At 36.6% G+C, this 21,391-nt stretch overlaps 1 protein-coding gene across 3 annotated transcripts in view; it reads left to right on the forward strand.

The window, feature by feature from the left end:
- LOC111149003 (E74 like ETS transcription factor 2) overlaps positions 1–21,391 on the forward strand; it is a 101,031-nt gene that overhangs the window by 26,274 nt on the left and 53,366 nt on the right. For all 3 annotated transcript variants that reach the window (XM_022505873.1, XM_022505874.1, XM_022505875.1), the window contains exons 2-3: positions 7,697–7,784; positions 9,284–9,522. In XM_022505873.1, coding sequence (XP_022361581.1) covers positions 9,451–9,522 — 72 coding nt within the window. In that variant the 5' untranslated portion in view covers positions 7,697–7,784; positions 9,284–9,450. The remainder of the gene's footprint in view (positions 1–7,696; positions 7,785–9,283; positions 9,523–21,391) is intronic.

Below are 21,391 nucleotides of genomic sequence, written 5' to 3' on the forward strand. Positions count from 1 at the left end.
ACTGTTGAATCCTATTGGCTAGTATTTTGGTGAGAATTTTTGCATCTGTGTTCATCAAGGATATTGGTCTGTAGTTCTCTTTTTTGATGGGATCCTTGTCTGGTTTTTGGGATCAAGGTGATGCTGGCGTCATAAAATGAGTTTGGAAGTTTTCCTTCCATTTCTATTTTTTGGGACAGTTTCAGGAGACTAGGAATTAGTTCTTCTTTAAATGTTTGGTAGAATTCCCCCGGGAAGCCATCTGGCCCTGGGCTTTTGTTTGTTTGGAGATTTTTGATGACTAAAACAGTTGATTTTTATGTATTGATCTACATCCACATACTTTGCAAACACTCTGATATCTGAAGATTCTTTTGGATTTTCTGTGTAGATAGTCTTATCATCTGCAAACAATGATAGCTTCCTATCTTCCTTTCCATTTCTTATACCTTTTAATTTTTTCTTATACTTTATAGGTCAGGATTGCTAGTGAAGTTTGAATTGAAGTAGTAATTGTAGATACAGTTTTTCTGGTCCCAGTTTCAGGGGAAAGTTTAAATATTTTGTCATTGAGTTTTGGCTGCATTGTTTTTAATTATAAACTTTATTTCTTTTTCTTTTCTTTTTTTTTTTTAAAAGCGTATCTCATGTTAATGTACTTAGATTTTAGTCCAAAGAGAAAAGGGAGTCACTGAAGGTTTTTAAATTTTTTAAAACTATTTTTTAAAGATTTGATTTATTTGTCAGAGAGCACACAAGCAGGCAAAAGGAGACGCAGGCTCCCCACTGAGCAGGGAACCCGATGTGAGACTCGATCCCAGGACCCTGGGATCATGATCTGAGCCAAAGGCAGATGCTTAACCAACTGAGACACTCAGGCATCCTGGTTTTTTTTTTTTTTGTTGTTGTTGTTGTTGTTTTTTCAGAGAGAGCAAGCAAGACCATGAGCACATAAGCAGGGGGAGTGGCAGGTAGAAGGAGAAGCAGACTCCCTGTTTAGCAGGGAGCCTAACTTGGGACTCAATCCCAGGATCCTGGGATCATGACCTGAGCTGAAGGCAAAGTCTTAACTGACTGAACCACCCAGGTGCCCCTTTAATTATAAAGTTTTATCAAATGATCGTTGTTGTATCTACCAGGATGATGTATTATCTATTGCTGCATAACAGATTACCTACAACATGTGTTGATGGAGATGTGGAGAAATTAGAATCTTTATAGAGTGCTGATAAGAATGTAAAATGGTGTAGCTACTTTGGAAAAAAGTTTTTCAAAATGTTAATATAGAGTTACCGTATGTTTCAGCAATTCCATGCCTGGGTATATCCCCAAGAGAGATGAAAGCATATGTCCACATAAAAATTTGTACATGAATTTTCATAGCAGCATTATTTACAATAGTGATAAAGTAGAATACAACCCAAATTTGCATCAACTGATGCATGGATAAATAAAATATGATGTATATATTCAATAGAATATTATTCAGCAACAAAAAGAAATGTAGTTGACCTTTGAGTAACACCAGTTTGAGCTGCATGGGTCTACTTGCACACGATTTTTTTCAATAAATACACTACTGTAAATGTATTTTCTCTTCCTTAAGATTTTCTTAACATTTTATTTTCTCTAACTTCTTCTGAGAATCAAGTATGTAATACATATAGGATACAAAATATGTGTTAATTGACTGTTTATCTAATTGGTAAGGCTTTCAGTCAACAGTAGGCTCTTAGTAGTCAAGTGAAAATTTATATCTGGATTTTTGACCGCATGAAGGGGTAACATTCCTAATCCCTATGTTGCTCCACTAACACACGTTACACATAGATGAATATTGAAAACATTATACCTAGTGAAAGAAACCAGTCACAAAAGTCCATATGTTATATAAAGCTATTTATAGGAAATGGCCAGTACAAGCAAATCTCTAGAGATAGAAAGTAGGTTAATGGGGGCGCGTGTGTGGCTCAGTTGGTTGAGCATCTGTCTTTGGCTCAGGTCACGATCTCAGGGTCCTGGGATTGAGCCCTGCATTGGGCTTTCTGCTCAGCGAGGAGTCTGCTTCCACAACCCCCGCCTGCTTCTTTGCCTACTTGTGATCTCTCCCTATGTCAAATAAATAAAATCTTTAAAAAAAAAAAAAAAAAAGGAAAGTAGGTTAATGGTTGTCAGGGACTAGGGGTTGGGAAAGATTGGGGAGTGACTGCTAATGCACATGGGACTTTTTTGGGGGGTGTTGGTGCTGGAAGTGTTCTAAAATTAGATTCTGTTGATGATTGTACTTCTTAATACACTAAAAACCATCGAGTTATATACTTTAAATGGGCAAACTGAGTGAAATGTCAGTTATATCTCAATAAAGCTCTATAAGGGGCGCCTGGGTGGCTCAGTGGGTTAGGCATCCAACTCTTGATTTTGGCTCAGGTCATGATCTCAGGGTTGTGAGATTGAGATCCATGCTCAGCAGAGTCTGCTTTGAGATTCTTTCCTTCTGCCCGCCCCCCAAATTAAATAAACAATTTTTTTTTAAAAAAAAGCTTTTGGGGTGCCTGGGTGACTCATTCGGTTAAGTGTCTGCCTTCAACTCAGGTCATGATCTCAGGGTCCTGGGATCACCCTGCATCAGGCTCCTTGCTCACCAGGGAGCCTGATTCTCTGTCTCCCTCTGCCGTTCTGCCCTACTTGTGCTTTCTCTCTCTCTCTCTTCCTGTCAAATGAATAGATAAAATCTTAAAAAAAATAAAAATAAAAAAGCTCTTTAAAAAAAGTGTGTATACAATTTGGTTAGATATTACCAAATTATATCAGTTTGCATTCCCACCAGCAGTGTATAAGTGCACAGCTTTATCAAAAGAATGTAAGTCATACATTTTAATTCTCACCAACTTGAGAGAAAAGTTCTCTTATTTAAAAAGGTTTATAAAAAATTTGTATTTCCCTATGAGTGAATTTGAACATCTTTTCGTAAGTTTAAGGGCCATTTTTATATCTGCTTTAGTGAATTGTATGTTTACTTGTTTTCTCTATTTTTCCCTTGGGTTTTTTGTTCCTTTATTCCTCTATTTTAAGTGTTCTTTATATATTAGTGATATTCACCCTTTGTAACATAGTATCCTATTTCTAAGAGTGTCCTGCTCTATGGACTGAGCTAGCCAGGCAGTTGCCCATAGTATCCTATTTCTAGTATCATAGTTTGGGTTTTCCTTGTTTTTTTGTAGTTTATATAAATAAAGTCATACACATAAACTGTTTCTGATGAGAGAGTGATTTGTACTCTAAGCAACTAACAGTCTGAGCAGAATTTACTTCTGAGTGATACTTAAGTTTTTATCATTTTGCAGGTTTTTTTCAGTCCTGAGAATAACATTTATTATTCAGAGTTGTTTCTCTTCTTATTGCTATGTCAATTTCTATCCTGTCTTCTAGTCCCAGAGTAAATGATGGCTTCTTTCTGAAGTCTCTGTAGAACTCCCCGAGGTCGACTTAGATGTTCCTTTTTTAATATTCCCATTGTACTTCGTAGTTTCTTTAATGACATTTACATGATTGTAATTGTTTCTATGTTGTTTCTCCTTACCAGACTTTAAGCTGTTTGAAGGCTGAGTCCTGACTATTTTTGTGTTTCTGGCATAGTTCTGTATTTGGTATTTAGTAAGTGTTCAATAAATATTATTGAAAGAACTGGTATAGTAAGAGATAGGAAAGAGGTAATGTCATTGTAGGGAAAAATTTGTCCTTGAGGATCAGGTGGAATTTGAATAATCAAAGAAAAGGGTGAGAGAAGAGGACTAGCAAAGGGATGGGATGGGGATGAGCATGGTATGTATAGTGAAGAGTGAAGATACTTTTCTGATGGGAACATGTTCGTTTATTCTTGTATTCGTCATATCTTTACTGTGTATCTGCTATATGAAAGGCACTGGTTTAGGTGATACAAAACACAGATTTTTAAAATTTGGTACTTTGGTGGGGCGCCTGGGTGGCTCAGTGGGTTAAAGCCTCTGCCTTCAGCTCAGGTCATGATCCCAGGGTCCTGGGATCGAGCCCCGCGTTGGGCTCTCTGCTCCGCAGGGAGCCTCCTTCCTCCTCTCTCTCTCTCTCTGCCTGCCTCTCTGCCTACTTGTGATCTCTCTCTCTCTGTCAAATAAATAAAATCTTAAAAAAAAATATGGTACTTTGGGAGAGTAGTCGGAAGTAAGTTTAGGAAGGTAAAGAGGAGCAGGATTTTAGAGGACCTTGAAAGAAAGGCATAGGTGTTGTGCTTTAAGATTGGTAAGAGGTACCAAGTGAAGGATCTGCTGGAAGCTGTTATTTCACTGATGTTTTTATGAGGGAGGTACATGTGTGGATGGGGGAAGAGAGTGATAGAAAGTGATATTGAGGGGCACCTGGGTGGCTCAGTTGGTTAAGCATCTGCCTTCGGCTCAGGTCATGACCCCAGGGTCTGCTCAGTGGGGAGGCTACTTCTTCTCTCCCTCTGCCTGCTGCTCCCTTTGCTTGTGCTCTCTCTTTCTCTGTCAAATAAATAAATGAGCTTAAAAAAAAAAGACCTTGGCTAGGTCAGAGGATATGAGATTATAGAGATTGGGTCAAGAATGAGAGAGTATGATGGTTTTTCAGGAACTCTGAACTTTAGGAACTTTACTTTTTAGATAACTTGTGTGGGTGTTAGGGTAGCTTTCTGAGCTAAGCACAATAGGAGAGGTAATACGTTTTCCGAGCAGAGGAAAAAGTGGGTTTAGTTTGAGACACATTGAATTTCTTTTCCCACACTTTTCCCTAGCCCATTTAATGGCTATTCCATTATGCTCCGACTGCTATCTTTGGATTCATTTTTGATTCTTCTTTTTACCTCATATCCGTATTTACATTGCTATAAAATCTTGTCCATTTACTTTTGAAATATATCCAACAGTTGACCACTTTTCACCCTCTCCAGAACCTACCGCTCTGGTCCTAACCACTATCATTTCTCACCTAATTATTATAGTAGCTTCCTAACTGATCTTCCTGTTTATGCCCTTGTCCTCTTATCTGTTTTCAACCCAGCTTCTGAATGATTCCCATAATAATCAAATCATCCATCTCTCTGCATAAAACTCTTCTTTCCTGGAGTAAAAGTCACAGACCTCAAGGAGGGCCTACATGTCCCCCTCCCCTTTCTCTTCCATTTTCTTCTATTCTTTCTTCCTTTTGCTCACTTCACTCCAGCCACAGTGCCCTTCTTGCTGATCCTTGAACTAGTCCGGTGTACTCCATTCTGAAGTTACTGTATTTCCCTTTCCTTTGACTAGAGGGCTCTTCCCCCAGTCATTGGCACAGCTCACTCCCTACTTTCGGGTCTTTACTCATATGTCACTTTTTTAGTGAATCCTTCTCTGACAACCCAGTTTGAAATTATAGTTCTCTTCCCTGCTGAATGTTCTTTCCCTTTGATTCATTTGTCTCCTTAGCCTTTGTCACCATCTACATGTATACTATACATATTTTATTTTCATCTCTTCCCACTGGAATTTAAGATCCATAAGAATGAGGATTTTTACTTTATTCACTGCTGTACCTCTAGCACTGAGAACTGTTAGCATATAATAGGTGCTCAATATTTGCTGAATGACTAAATTAATTAATGGAGTGCCTGGGATATCTTGGAATAGATGCTTGCTATTTATTTATACCCTATTTAATTTCACAAAGAAGTAGAGGCAAGAAAGTGTCTAGTAGACAGGGATGCCTGGGTGGCTCAATCAGTTAGGTGTCTGCCTTCAGTTCAGGTCATGATCCTGGGGTCCTGAGATTGAGCCCTGCATTGAGCTTCCTGCTCAGCAGGGGAACCTGCTTTTCCCTCTCTTTCTGCCCCTCCCCTTGCTTGTGTCCTTTCTTTCTCTCTCTCAAATAAATAGATAAAATCTTTAAAAAAAGAAAGAAAGAAAGAAAGAAACTGTCTAGTAGACAAACCGGAACCCATTAAAATGGTTTAGAGTGGAAGAAAGATTTGCATGAAGCCGTGGCAGTACACGAGATAGCTTAGAGAAAGCATAAAGAGTCAGAAGAGGATTAGGGATGGGATTCTGGAAACACCTTCATGTAAGCACTGTTCTTTGACTTTGCTAAGCAGGAACCTAGGCCTTGTGCTTCAGAGGTCCTCATTGGGCCTTTGTTGAGTTTTACCCCTCCTGATAGAATGAGGATATGGGTGTGTGTGGGGGGGTACAAAGTGTACAAGGAAACTCGTTCATTTGATACCCATTTCTACATTAAGTTCTGAGTATTTGAACCCCAGAATTCCCTGCCCATGTAGCACTTCAAAAGCCTCTTCTCTGATTCTCTCCTCTCTTGACTGAACACATGTATGGGCTTCTCTAGGCTTAAGTGATGACCAAGCAACTGCTGTGTGCAGGCATGTGGCCAGAACTTGGACTTGTGGGATGGGATGTCGACATGTATACATATGAGGCTCCTTATGAATAGAGTGGAACTAAAGGTGGGAGGAGAGAAAGGGGAGGGCTCTCAAAGAATTTGAGTGACTCCCATGCCACTATAGAACTTGAGGGAGTTTGAGAACTCCAAATCAGAACTTAGCCTTTTAGGTTGTTATAAAAGTATATATGTCAAGATGGGAGGATAGAATAATAATTTAACAGCTTGTTAGCTTGATTTATAACTTTAAAATATTTAGACACGTAGAATGTAGGCTTCCATTTGTACTCTTGCTCTAAGCCCCCGAAAATTAGGGGTTGGCCTACAGGAGGGAATTGAAAAAGAGTAGTTAGAGAGGAAGAAGATAAATTCAAGATAGAGTTTCAAGGAGGGAATGATCAGTAGTGTCAAATACTTAAGAGACATCAAGTCCTGTGAAAACAGATATATCCATTGGATTTGACTGACAATCGGAATTTAGTAAAAATTTCATTTGGGGGTGATAGATGCCAAACTTCCATAAAAGGAGGAACACCTGAGGAATTAGGAAGTGGAGACAGAAGATAGGAGATTTCCCCCTAGATTCATCTCTGAGGAAGGAGCAAACTAGAACAGTAGCTGGAGGGCTTTGCAGGGTCATGGAGGATGACTTTCCTGTGTTTAAGATGAAAGGGTCTTACAGATCCTGCCATTTTGAGGGGAAGGACCCAATGTTCTAAGAGAAGGTTAAGGAAAAGGAGGGAGTAATTGATGGAGCAAGACCTAACATCCAGTACATAGGTCGTTCCATTAGCCTCTGAAGGGAGGGGGATGTTTGAGGAGGCTCGGGATGTTTGGATGTGTATGGAAGCTAGGTGTGGAGGGTGAGAGAGCAGGAACGTGACTTAATAGGCAGCATATCATTGATTTTGTGTTACAGTAGTTTTTGGGTTAGGGTTTTTAAGCCTGATTTTATAATCCTGGGCATCAGGGTTTATGCTTGCAGCCAGATGTTAAAATCCTGTTGGTTACTTGAAATATAGCCCATGGTATGAGGCCTAGGCCATAGCATGTTGGGTCTGTCTGTATTCAATAATTTGACAATTTAGTGGTGACTTAAAATTTTAAGTTTGATAAAGATTTCTGATTCCTCAATAGCCTAGAAATAATTTCTTTATTATGTCCATTATATAATGTGTGTTATCAGGATTTGGAGATGGCTTATTGTAAGAAGTACGTATTATCTGAATCACACGTATTTTGGGTAAAATATTTCAAATGGAATTATATTAATACTGTCTTTTTTCCCCCCACATAGTAGTTCCAAAGAACTGCTGGTTTATATTTTAGCTCTTGCCAACTTGTGAAAATAGTGAAGGATGATTACACTACTTAACATTCAAATTGTAAGTAAACTTTATTTCTGCTATTATTACCTAAGTGTTAAGAAAACAGATATTGAAAATAGTCATTACCTTTTATGATAGTAGTGAGCTTTAGTGTGATATGAACTGTGGATTTTTACTAATTTTTGTTGTTAAAATACAAATACATCCTATCCCATTGTCTGTGATAAGATAAAAAATAATACTAACAGTCCTGAATGAATTTTAGAAGGTGTGAAATTTCTGCTTTTTTCCCAGGTATTTCTTTTATTGTATAAATTTATGGAAATTCTTTATTTTATTTTCATATCTGTATAGTGCCAGGGGTCAAATTTAACATAGGACATGATATTAATGGAATGATTTATTAGAAATGTATATTCATTTCTATTTAAATATACTTCATTTTTCTGCATTATTTAATTTTTACCTGAAAATCTGTAACAAATAAATCTTTAATTCTTTTATGAAAAATATAACCTACATAAAATCAAATAAAATATAACTTTATAGGAATAATCTAATGCATAAATCTAGATGATATGTATATATCAACATTCATCACTACTAGGAAAAAGGCTTGAATTATGTTTACTTGAAATGATTTCCTATATCGAAATTAAAAAATATATATATTTTATTTATTTTAGAGGGAGCATGAGCACAAGTGGTGGGGAGGGGCAGAGAAGAGCGGGGAGAGAGAATCTTAAGCAGACTCCTTGTTGAGAGTGGAGCTCCACGTGGGGCTTGATCTCGTGATCCTGGGATCATGACCTGAGCCAAAACTGAAGAGTCAGATGCTTAACCCACTGAGCCACTCAGGGACTGCTGCTATAATGAATTTTTAACCAATAGCAAAAAAACCCCAAAAACTACTGAGGAAAGAATGATAAAGTAATATTAAAGGCATTCCATGTGATTTTTGCTATTTTATTTTTAAACTACTCTAATTGAAAGTTTAAATAAATATATAACTCAAATTAATCCATTTTATAGTCCTTGTAGAGTATTCAGAATATGAACACAAAATGAGATTGCTACCATAAGCAAAAGACATGTCTAATTATATTAGTCAAATAAAGAAACCAAAGGAGCCAAGGAAGAATGAAATATTTACAAACCAATAAATCTTTTAATTTGGTAAATAGGCAAATAATTTTAGAAGTTGTCTTGATTTAGCTTGATTTATTTTGTTATCAACGTATAAAAGATTTTTAAAATTTCTATGAAAATATTTTAGGAATAAAAATACATCTTCATAAAAAGAGAAAGTTATAACATTTTATCCGTTAGAATGTAAGTATCATAAGGTCATCTGTGTGCAATAACTTGATTGCAATAAATTGTTTATGAAGTTGACAGCTCTGAGGAGTAGAGTGCTCATTACTGCCCTCTTTTGACACTGGGTTTTGTAAGTCTAAGCTCCTTTTTCTTAGTTTACAGAAGTGTCAAAGATTAGATTGTGTTTTATATCCTTCCTGTATATTTTTAATAACTTGTCAAATTCTTCCTCTTTTTAGGCCCTCTGGTTAATCATCTTTAGAAGACTGGATTTCTGGATATCTCCTTCACTCCATGTCTATTGACTTTTAGAACATGATAATGCAAACTTGTAACACTGGCAGTCATCTATGAACCTTTAAATTACATTGGTTAATAGCGTTTGAAGCTTCCTCAGGGAATAACAATGACATCAGCAGTGGTTGACAATGGAGGTTCTGTTTTGGAGCTTTCCAGCAATGGAGTAGAAAATCAAGAGGTTAGGCATCCCATGTATTACATTACTGTTTTGTTTACAGAAATCAGTATATGAACTCATTTTGAAACTAATGGGAAACACACACATATATATGTATATATATACATATATATATTTAAACATGTATATTTTAGTAGAAATGTACAATGCATGAAATTGTACATGTACATATTATGTGCCCTCACATAATTTAGGTAGTAGAAGGTTGAGGTAGGTATTGCCAGGCTCATCTGAGTTTTTGAAACATGCATATATTAGAATGAACTGGGAGGAAAAAATTGAAAGAAAGAACACAGAAAGTATTGAGATAGGTTTTAATTCCTGGTAAAAAATCCATTGTTTTGGATTACAGAATCTGTAGGTAAATACTGTACCTAAATACATAAATTAGATTCATCTTAAATTAGAATTTTGTATTTCCTTTAGTTGTCATCTGTGCTTTTTGGTTATTTTATTTTATCTAATTCAGCATGGAGAACTATCATATTTTAATCCCATATATATATGTGTGTATGTGTGTATGTATGTATATATATGTGTATGTATATATATATATACATACACATATGTATATACACACATGTACACTTAAGAATTTGGGTGATTTGTAAATCAGAAAGAAAGGTTTTGAAATGTTTTACATGTAGAACTCTGCATCATTAGCATATTTGGTTATTTTCTTATTACTGATAACATTAAAGAATAGGAGATAGGAGTAGAAAAATAACAGTACCAGAAACATAAGGACTTCCAAGGCCTGGCTTCTGTTCCCTCCATTCAGTAAAGACTAAATATTGGGAAGGATCTAAATTAAAATATGTTAGTGCTGTCATAACAATGGACAAATATTTGATTAGAGATGAAATGGGCAAATGGAGAGTTGGCTGTATTTTAAAAATCTGTTTTCTCTCTATTCTGTGGAATATATTCCTGTTACTGGTCCTTAGTACCAGCATAGTAGAATAGTGACAGAACCAAGAAATGTTAGGATATTAGGCTGTGTATTCTGGAGTCTGCTTCTTTTTCTTGCTTGTTTTTGTCTGTTCAGTCTTCCAAGGTAACTATAGTTAAATTCAGTGGGAAGGGGATAAAATGAAGGTACTGCTTTTTCTTTGTTCTCAGTGGACTTGGTAACCAGAATGTTCTTACTGTGTTTGAATCTAAAACTGATTAAGGTCCATTAAGAGAAGCCACAGCTAGAGACTGTACTTAATTCTCATAATCAGTTTCTGTTTGTTCCTTGAAGATTCACTTTCTATATGATCACTTCTAGGTATGACTCCCCAAAGAGATCAGAGACTCTGGGGACTTCCATCCCCTTCCATCACCCAGACCAATTATTACTTCTTTTTCCAGTGCTTTCTCTTTGTTATATAATTTTACTTTGTTGTATTTAACCCTCAGAAGGAAACCACCAAGAGTAATAGGCAGAGTATATTTACCTTGTGCTCGTTTGGTATCATTATTATGGGAAAAAGAGTGCAACAATTTGTTTCTGGAAGACACTGTATTTTTCTTCCTTTACATGGAACCCAGGTGTTCATGGCCTGGAGGACTAATTATTATGGAAGAAAGAATCTGATAAATGAAGTCATTTTACCAAAGCATTATTGATTAATGATTTATGTGGTAGGTAGCCTATGGGTAGTCACAGGCATTTTAGGCAGTGTGGCACTAGAATGGGGGAAATTATTCTTGGGGAACTCTTTCTTCAGATTATACTATGTAGATACCTACTTACTTTCACTTATTTATTCCTCAGCAAATATTAATTGTTTACTTACTGTGCATCAAGTACTTTTCGAGGCACTGGGAATGAAATATTTCAGAATGGCTATGAAGAATAAATCGGGGCTAGAGTTAGATGGAGAGTTGGTAGGGGATATTTTAGTTAGGGTGGTCAGAGAAGCTTTTTCTGAAGAGGTAGCATTTTATTTATTTTTTAATTTATTAAGATTTTGTTTATTTATTTGAGAGGGAGCGAGAACACAAGCAGGAGGAGCAGCAGAGGGAGAAGGAGAATCAAGCTCCCTGCTCACGGAGCCTGACATGAGGCTTGATCCCAGGGCCCTGGGATCATGACCTGAGCTGAAGGCAGACACTTAACTGACTGAGCCACCCAGGTGCCCTTGAGGAGGTGCATTTTAGTTTAGATGTAAATAAAGTAAGGGATTGAGCTGTAGAAATAGAGACATCTGGGGAAAGAGAACTCCAGGAAGAAATTGGAAAGCAACTAGTATCTGAAATGTCACCTAATATTACAAAGAGAATTTTGAGGATAGTGTATGTTATAGATAGATTTAATATCTATGCTCTAGAATGTAGGGTGGGGTGAAAAAATGACCTGTCAAAAATTTAATAATCCTAGTTCCAGAATCTGAAGAAAAAAATAAATGTTTAAAAATTGTGGGCATTTGGAGAGTTATTGATGATTTTTAGGCTTTATTTTTTTTTTAACTTCCTAATTATAAAAGTAATGCATTTGATAAAATCAGAATAAGTATATTTCTGGCAAAGAGACCAAAAACCAAAGATGCCAACTACAGTCTTACTAATGAGTATAGATGCAAAAATAAAAAATGGAATAATAATAAATATATAAAATGCAGTCATGTATTAAATTCAGTACTAAATAGGTTTTAGATACACAAGGGTAACAATTAATATATATACCCCTACTAATAAGATGCATGACCTATGATATATTAATAGGGATAAAATACCAGATGAAATGAGATTTTATGAAATTGAATATCCATTCCTGATTAAAAGTCCTGATAATATAAATACAGATACATATTTCTGTAACATTATAAAAAATAACTGTTACAAATCAATAGCCAGAATCCTGTTTAATGGTGAAGTACTGGAGTATTTCCTTTAAAATTGGAAAGAAAAAAAATAAAATTTGAAAGAAGATAAGTATGGGCACTACCGTAACTATTATTTAATATTTTCCTATAATCAGACAAGATAATGAAAAAATATATAAACACTGGAAAGAAGACTAAATTACCATCTTTAGATAATATGATTCTTAAGAAAACCGGAGGAAGTCCGTGAAAACCAATTAGAACGAGTAAGAGTGCTTGGTAGTTTTGTGGGTACAAATTAACATTAAAAATATCTAGCTTTCTTTTGTAAGGGTCTAGTTAGAAAAGATCATGGAAAATAAGGTTCCTTTCAGAAAATTAACAAAAAAATATAAAATATTGAGGAATAAATGTAAAAGATAAAGGGAATTCTTTCAAGACAATGAATTAATGGTACTGAGGTACATGAAAGAAGACTTTAGCAAACAAAGAGATGTACTTTGTACTTGGATAGAAGAGATGGAAGGAGTCAATATTATGGAGGATGTCAATTTCCTCCAGTTAGTCTACATATTTTATTCCATCTTTATCAAATGTTAGGGCAAGTTTGGGAGAAATTGATTATATGGACCTAAAGATTGTATGGAAGAGTATATATGTAGGAATAATCAGAGTTTTTGAAAAGGAAATGTGTAGCAGGTAAGTCTCATAGAAATGGGAGTTAATGCAGAAAAAAAAAGAGGACTTAAAAACATAGCAAATACAATTTTAGAGAGCATCTGCTTTCCGACAGAATTGGGAGTTCTTCCACTCAGATTGTGATGGAATAACAGACCATATTTTTATTCCCCCCATTAACAAGGAGGAAAATGAAAACATGTGAAAGCACAGTTTTGAAACGTTGGTGCTATGGTCTGAATGTTTGTGACCCCCCCAAAATTCATATGTTGAATCCTAACCCCCAAACATGATGTATTGGGAGGTAGGGCCTTTGGGAGGGAATTAGTCATGAGGGAGGGACTTTATGCATGGGATTAGTGCTCTTATAGAAGGCTCCAGGGAGATCACTTGCTCCTTCTGCCATGCAAGGATACGATAAAGAGCCTTTGACCTAGAAAAAGACCCTCATCCAGTCATGCTGGCACCCTGGTTTTGGACTTATTGCTCCCACAACTGTGAACAATAAATTTCTACTGTTTATAAGCCACATAGTGGTATTTTGTTGCAGCAGCCTCAATGGACTAAGACAGTTGGACATCAGGAGGCACAGGGCTGTGCTTCCCAAGAGAAGAGCAGGTGATCTCTGATTGTTCTGACTCATTGCTTGGAGCCACTTTCTGGATCACAGTGTAGGGAGAAGGAACCCAGACAAAGAGTGACAGTGTCACTGAACTGAGGAAATAGAATTTTCAATTTGGTGGGAGTTTTTTTGTTTGTTTTTGTTTTGTTTTTTGTTTTGGGGCAGCAAAGCAAGGTTTATTGAGCAATTTATTGAGTGATAACAAAGTGATAGTACAAAGCTCCCATGGAGGAAGGGTATCCAAGAGGGTTGCCTAAAATTTGGAATTTGGAGAGGCAAACACTAATTTGAAGTGCAGAGTATCTGAGAGGAAGAAGCTACCCAGAGGGAGAATGCCAAAACGCAGTCTCAGGCACTCTGGGTTTTAGCTGAATAAGCTTCCCAGATATAATAAACTCGAAACCAGGCAAAGAATGACCAGAAAAGTATAAACTCAATACTTAAGTGAAAAATCAGAGTTCACTCAGGGGTGGAAGATATTAGAATTCTTAGCAGTTAGAAGAGAGAGTCCTTGTTAAATGCTCAGGGCATTCCTAGAGCCTCAGAAGAGTTATGCCTTCCAGTAGGGCCAAAGTAGTCCTAAAATAAAGGGTAGTTCAAACTTGCCCTAAAAAGTTAAAAAAAACAGGCCTTGAAAAAGACCCATAAGCAACTTCTTTTTTTTTTTTTTTTTAAGATTTTATTTTTAAGTAATCCCTACACCCAGCATGGAGCTTGAACTCACAATGCTATCAAGAGTTGCATCCTTTTCGGACTGAGCCAGCCAGGTGCCACTTGACCTATAAGGAACTTAAACTTCATAGTAAACATTATTAAAATACTACAACAGAATGTAAATTGCACCCAACAGTGTAAAATTTACACATCTTAACACCCAGCCATGTTAAATGCAAAGAAGGAGGTACAATATAACCGATAACTTGAAGGAAAAAAAAACTATCAAGACAGAAAAACAAATGATAGAGATGATGAAATTAGCAGATAAGACTTCAAAACAGCCATTATAAATATGCTCAAGAAGTTAAAAGAAAACATGAACCTCAGAGGAGAGCCATAAAAGACGTAAAAAAAGAAAGAAAAAACCCAAACAAAACTTCCAGAAATGAAATACATACTATTTGTAAAAATTTCACTGGATAAGATTAAAAGTAGATTCGGTATAGGGCCCCTGGGTGGTTCAGTTGTTAAGTGGCTGCCTTTGGCTCAGATCATGATCCCAGGTCCCTGGGATAAGTCCCGCTTCAGGCTCCCTGCTCCGTGGGAAACCTGCTTCTCCCTCTCTCACTACCCCTGCTTGTGTTCTCTCTCTCACTGTGTCTCTCTGTCAAATAAATAAAATCTTTAAAAAAATGTTACCAGGAGGGCGCCTGGGTGGCTCAGTGGGTTAAGCCTCTGCCTTCGGCTCAGGTCATGATCTCAGGGTCCTGGGATCGAGGCCCGCATCGGGCTCTCTGCTCAGCGGGGAGCCTGCTTTCTCCTCTCTCTATGCCTGCCTCTCTGCCTACTTGTGATCTCTCTCTCTGTTAAAAAAAAAAAAAAAAATGTTACCAGGAGTAAAGATAGACATTTCATAAATGATAAAAGGACCATTTATCAAGAAATGCATATGCACTCAATATTAGAGCTTCAAAATACACAAGGCAAAAAGTGACAGAAAAGAAAGAAACATAGATAAGAAAGAAAACATAGATAAGTCCACAGTATTAGTTGGAGATTGCTCCATTCCTCTCAGAAGCTGACAATTAGAAAATCAGTGAGGATATAGAAGGTTTCAACAACATTATCAACCAGCTTCACCTAATGGACATTTTATGGGACTCTCTACCTAATAGTACCAGAGTACACAATCATTTTGAGTGTGCATGGACAGTGAACTGAGATAGGTCATATGCTGAGCTATATATCTGAATACATTTTTTAAGTTTTTTTTTTTTTTAATTTTTAAGTAATCTCTACACTCAGTGTGAGGATTGAACTCACAACCCTGAGATCCAGAGTCACATGCTCCACCAACTTGGGTAGGCAGGTGTATCTACACATCTCAATACTTTTTTAAAAAAGGATTTATTTATTTTAGAGAGCACGTGAGCAGGGGAAGGGTAGAGCGAGGGGTAGGGGAAACAATCAGATTTTCAGTTCATTGAGGGGCCTGACTTGGGGCTCGATCCCATGAGCCTGAGATCACAACCTGAGCTGAAGTCAAGGTTGGATGCTTTCCTTTCTTCATTAAAACTCTCCACAGTGTAGGGATAGAGGGAACATACCTCAGTATCATAAAACCCATATACAAAAGCCCACAGCGAATATCATTCTCAATGGGAAAAAACTGAGAGCTTTTCCCCTAAGGTCAGGAACATGCAGGCATGTTCACTCTCACCACTGTTGTTCAACATAGTACTAGAAGTCCTAGCCTCAGCAATCAGACAACAAAAAGAAATAAAATGTATCCAGATTAGTGAAGATGAACTCAAACTCTCACTCTTTGCAAATGACATGATACTCTATATGGAAAACTGAAAAAGCCCCACCCCAAAATTCCTAGAACTCATACATGGATTCAGCAAAGTGGCAGGATATAAAATCAATGCACAGAAATCAGTTGCATTTCTATACATTAACAATGAGACAGAAGAAAGAGAAACTTAAGGAGTTGATCCCATTTATAATTGCACCCCAAATCATAAGATACCTAGGAATAAACCTAAGCAAAGAGGCAAAGGATCTGTACTCAGAGAACAATAAAGTACTCATAAAAGAAATTGAGGAAGACACAAAGAAATGGAAAAATGTTCCATGCTCATGGATTGGAAGAACAAATATTGTTAGGATATTTATGCTACCTAGAGCAATCTATACATTCAACTCAATCCTTATCAAAATACCATCAACATTTTTCACAGAACTGGAACAAATAATCCTAAAATTTGTGTGGAACTAGAAAAGACCCCAAATAGCCAAAAGATTGTTGAAAAAGAGAACCAAAGCTTGTGGCATCCCAATGCCTGACTTCAAGCTCTATTACAAAGCTGTCATCATCAAGACAGTATGGTACCGGCACAAAAACAGACACATAGATCAATGGAGCAGAATAGAGAGCCCTCAACTCTATAGTCAACTAATCTTTGACAAAGCAGGAAAGAATGTCCAATGGAAAAAAGACAGTCTCTTCAACTAATGGTGTTGGGAAATTGCACAGCCACATGCAGTAGAATGAAACTGGACCATTTTCTTACACCACACACAAACATAAACTCAAAATGGATGAAAGACCTAAATGTGAGATAGGAATCAATCAAAATCCTTAAGGAGAATGCAGGTAGCAACTTCTTTGACCTCTACCACAGTAATTTCTTGCTAGACACGTCTCCCAAGGCAAGGGAAACAAAAGCAGAAATGAACTACTGGGACTTCATCAAGATAAAAAACTTCAGCACAGTAAAGGAAACAGTTGACAAAACCAAAAGACAACCGACAGAATGGGAGAAGATATTTGCAAAAGCCTTATCAGATAAAGTATCCAAAATCTATAAAGAACTTCTCAACTCAACAACCAAAGACCAAATAATCCAGTCAAGAAATGGACAGAAGACATGAACAGACATTTCTCCAAAGAAGACAACCAAATGGCCAACAGACACCTGAAAAAATGCCCAGTATCTCTCAGCATCAGGGAAATACAAATCAAAACCACAATGAGATACCACTTTAGACCAGTTAGGAGAGCTAAAACTAACAAGTCTGGAAACAACAAATGTTGGCGAGGATGCAGAGAAAGGAGAAAGTTCTCACATTGCTGGTGAGAATGCAAGCTGGTACAGCCATTCTGGAAAATGGTATAATAGGTTTCTCAGAGTTAAAAATAGAGCTACTGCAACTACTAGGTATTTACCCCAAAGATACAAAATGTAGTGACCTGAAGGGGCACCTGCACCCCCATGTTTATAGCAGCAATATCTGCAATAGCCAAACCATGGAAAGAGTGCAGGTGTCAATCGGGAGATGAATGGATAAAGAAGATGTGGTGTGTGTGTTCAATGGAATATTACTCAGCTATGAAAAGAAATGAAATCTTGCCATTTGCAAGGACATGGATGGAACTAAAGGGTATTATGCTAAGTGAAATAAGTCAAGCAGAGAAAGACAATTACATGATTTCAGTCATGTGGAATTTAAGAAACAAAACAGAGTCACATAGGGGAAGGGAGGGGAAAAAGAAAAGACAGAATCAAAGGGGGAGACCATAAGAAACTCTTAATCATAGGAAACAAACAGGATTGCTGGAGGGTAGCAGGTAGGGGGGATGGGGTAACTGGGTGATGGGCATGAAGGAGGCAACATCATATAATGAGCACTGGGTGTTATAAAGAACTGATGAATCACTGAACTCTACTTCTGAAACTAGTAATACACTGTATATTAATTAATTGAATTCACATTAAAAATGATCCCTTTATCCAAATAAAATAAAATAAAATGTTAGTCTATGTTAAAAAAAATGTCAGATGCTTAACAGACTGAACCACCCAAGTATCCCATATCTACTTTTTAAAGGATTGAAATCATACAGAGAAAGTTTTTGACCAAAGCAGAATTATGTTAGAAATTAACGACAAAAAACTTTTGAAAAATCCTCAAATATTTGGATGTTAAACAGCTCACTTTTATATAACTCATGGATTAAAAAGAAATCACAAGAGAATTTAGAGAATATCCTAATTAAATGAAAATGAGAACATAATATATAAAAATTTGAAGAATATAGTTAAAGCAGTGCTTAGAGGGAAATTTATACCTTTAAAAACTTATATTAATTAGAAAAGGAGTATAGTCTAAAATCATTTAAGCTTTCGTCCAAATAAGCTAGAATATGAAGATCAAATTAAATCGAAAGTAGAAGGAAGGAAATAATAAAATTAAGAAAAGGTCAGTAAGGTAGAAAATGGACAAACATCAGAGAAATTAACTACCTGCTGGTCCTTTGAAAAAATTAACAAAATTGATAAATCTCTTAAGTAGACTGCAGAAGAAAAAAAAAAAACCAAAACCATGAGGCAAAATTACTAATAGAGGGCGCCAGGGTGGCTCAGTCAGCTAATCTTCTGTTTTTGGTTCGACTTGTGATCCCAGGGTCGTGGGACTAAGTCCCACGTTGGGCTCCCTGCTCAGTGAGTAGTCTGCTTCTCTGTCTTCCTCTGCCCCTACCCCCCATTTGTGCATGCGCACTCTCTCAAATAAATAAAATCTTTAAAAAAAATTAGTACTATAAGGAATGAAAGAGTCCTTAGTATTGACACTAAATATTATGAACAACTTTATGCCAATAAGTTTGGCAACTGAGATGAAATGGACAAAATCCTTGAAAGTCATTCCAAAAGAAATAGAAATTCTGAATAGCCCTCTATCTTAAAATAAATTGAATTCCTAGACAAAATCTTTTCCACAAAGAAATTTCCAAAGCAATTTGGCTTTATTGATTGTCTAGGCCTGCATTTTTTTTTTTTTTAAGTCGACTCCAGGCCCAGTATGGAGCCCAAGGCCAGGCTTGAACTCACAATTCTGAGATCAGAGCCCTGAGATCAAGACCTGAGCTAAGATCAAGAGTCAGACAGCTGACTGAGCAACCCAGGTGTCGTGGTTTTATTGTTGATTTAACAAGTATTTATGCAACAAATAATAACAATCTTACATAATTCTTTTAGAAAATAGACAACATAGCATTTCCTAACTCATTTTGAAGGCCAGCATTATTCTGATACCAAGACCAGAGATACATAGGAGAAGAAAACTACAAACAGTATCTTTCATGGGCATAGACAAAAACATTCTTGACAAAATACAAGCATAGGGTTCACATGTCCCAAATGGAGTTTATCCCAGCAAGGTAGGTTTAATCAATCAATGTAATGCATCACATTAACAAAGTAAAATGGGAGAATCATGTGATCATATCAGTAGCCACAGAAAACCCATTTGCCAAAATTCAACACCTGTTTATTATACAGATTCCCTAAACTAGTAATGAGGGCAACTTCTTCAACCTGTTAAGTGCATCTGTGAAAAACCCACAGCCAGTATCACTCAAAGGTGAAAAGGGGTATGTTTTTCTTTTAAGGTTGATAGTAAAGCAAAGATATCTGCTCTAACCACTTCTGTTCAACATTGGAGTGCCAAAATTGCTGCAGGGCAAGAAAAATAAAAGACCTATGGATTGGAAAAGAAGAAGTAAAACTGTCTTTATTTCTAAATGATACAATCATGTATATAGACATTCTTAAGAAATCTACACAACGGTTAGAATTAATAAATTTAGAACAGATGAATATGTAAAAATCAATTGTGTTCATATAAGCAAAATACAACTGGAAAATGAAATTTAAGAAGAGGTACTGTTTAGCAGCATCAAAATAATACAGGGATAGGCTTAATAAAATAAATAAAAGATCTGTATGCAGACAACCTCAACATGTTGTTGAGAGAAATTAAAGACCTAAATAAATGAAGAGTTACACCATGTTTATGGATTGGAAGACATATGTTAAAACAAAGTTGGAGGGCTTATCCACCTGATTTAAAGACTTACTATGAAGTCCCAATAATTGAGACAGTGTGGTTTGATATGCCAACAGACATGTAGATCAGTGGAATATAATATAGATCCACATAACACTGATTAATTTTCAGTAATGGTGGTAATGTAATTTGGTGGAGAAAGGTTAGTCTTTTAAACAAATAATGGTGGAACTACTGGATATCCATATGCAAATAAATGAACTCAATCCATTCTCACATCATAGACAATGAATAACTTGAAATTGATCATAGAATTAAATGTTTAAACTATAAAAACTTCTGGAAGAAAACAGGAGAACATTTTTTCAATCTTGAATTAGGCAATGCTTTCTTAGATTGAACACAAAAACATGAAAAAAGCTTTAAAAGAAAAAATGATGAATTTCATTTACATTTAAAACTTCTGTTCTTAAAAAAAAATTCCATTAAAGGGCACCTGGGTGGCTCAGTCAGTTAAGTGGCTGCCTTTGGCTCAGGTCATGATCCTAGAGTCCTGGGATCAGCCCTGCATCAGGCTCCCTGCTCGGTGAGGAGCCTGCTTCTCCCTTTCTCTGCCCCTCCACCTGCTTGTGCTCTCTTTCTTTCAAATAAATAATGTCTTTAAACTTTTTTAAAAATTCCATTAAGAAAATGAAAAGATGAAGCAAAGATTGGAAAAAATATTTACAATATATATACTGACAAAGGATTTATATTCAGAATGTATAAAATAATAAGTAGGATGGGCACCTGCCTGGGTGGCTTAGTCCTCTAAGTGTTTGCCTTCCTCTTGGGTTGTGATCCCTGGATCCTGGGATGGAGCCTCAGTGGGGGGGGGCTGCTTCTCTCTCTGACCCTCCCCCTTTCATGCTCTCTCTCTTATTCTCTCTCAAATAAAATCTTTTAAAAAGTAAGTTGGAGATAATCCATTAAAATGGGGAAAAGATTTGAATGGTTAATAGTATGAATGGCCAATAAGTGCACATAAAAACACCCTTTTTTGCCTCATACAGAGTAGGAAATTCAATATTAATATATCAGGGAAACAAAACCACAGGGAGCTACTACTACATACTTACACAGAATGATAAAAATAACAGGGATACCATGTGTTGGAGGGATGCGTGGGTAGCTGGGTTGGTTATGCGTTTGCCTTCAGCTCAGGTCATGATCCAAGGGTCCTGGAATCAAGTCCTGCATTCGGCTT

The sequence above is a fragment of the Enhydra lutris genome, unplaced genomic scaffold, assembly GCF_002288905.1.
Source record: "Enhydra lutris kenyoni isolate GAN:26980312 unplaced genomic scaffold, ASM228890v2 scaffoldscaffold21, whole genome shotgun sequence".
In the NCBI taxonomy this organism is placed as follows: domain Eukaryota; kingdom Metazoa; phylum Chordata; class Mammalia; order Carnivora; family Mustelidae; genus Enhydra; species Enhydra lutris.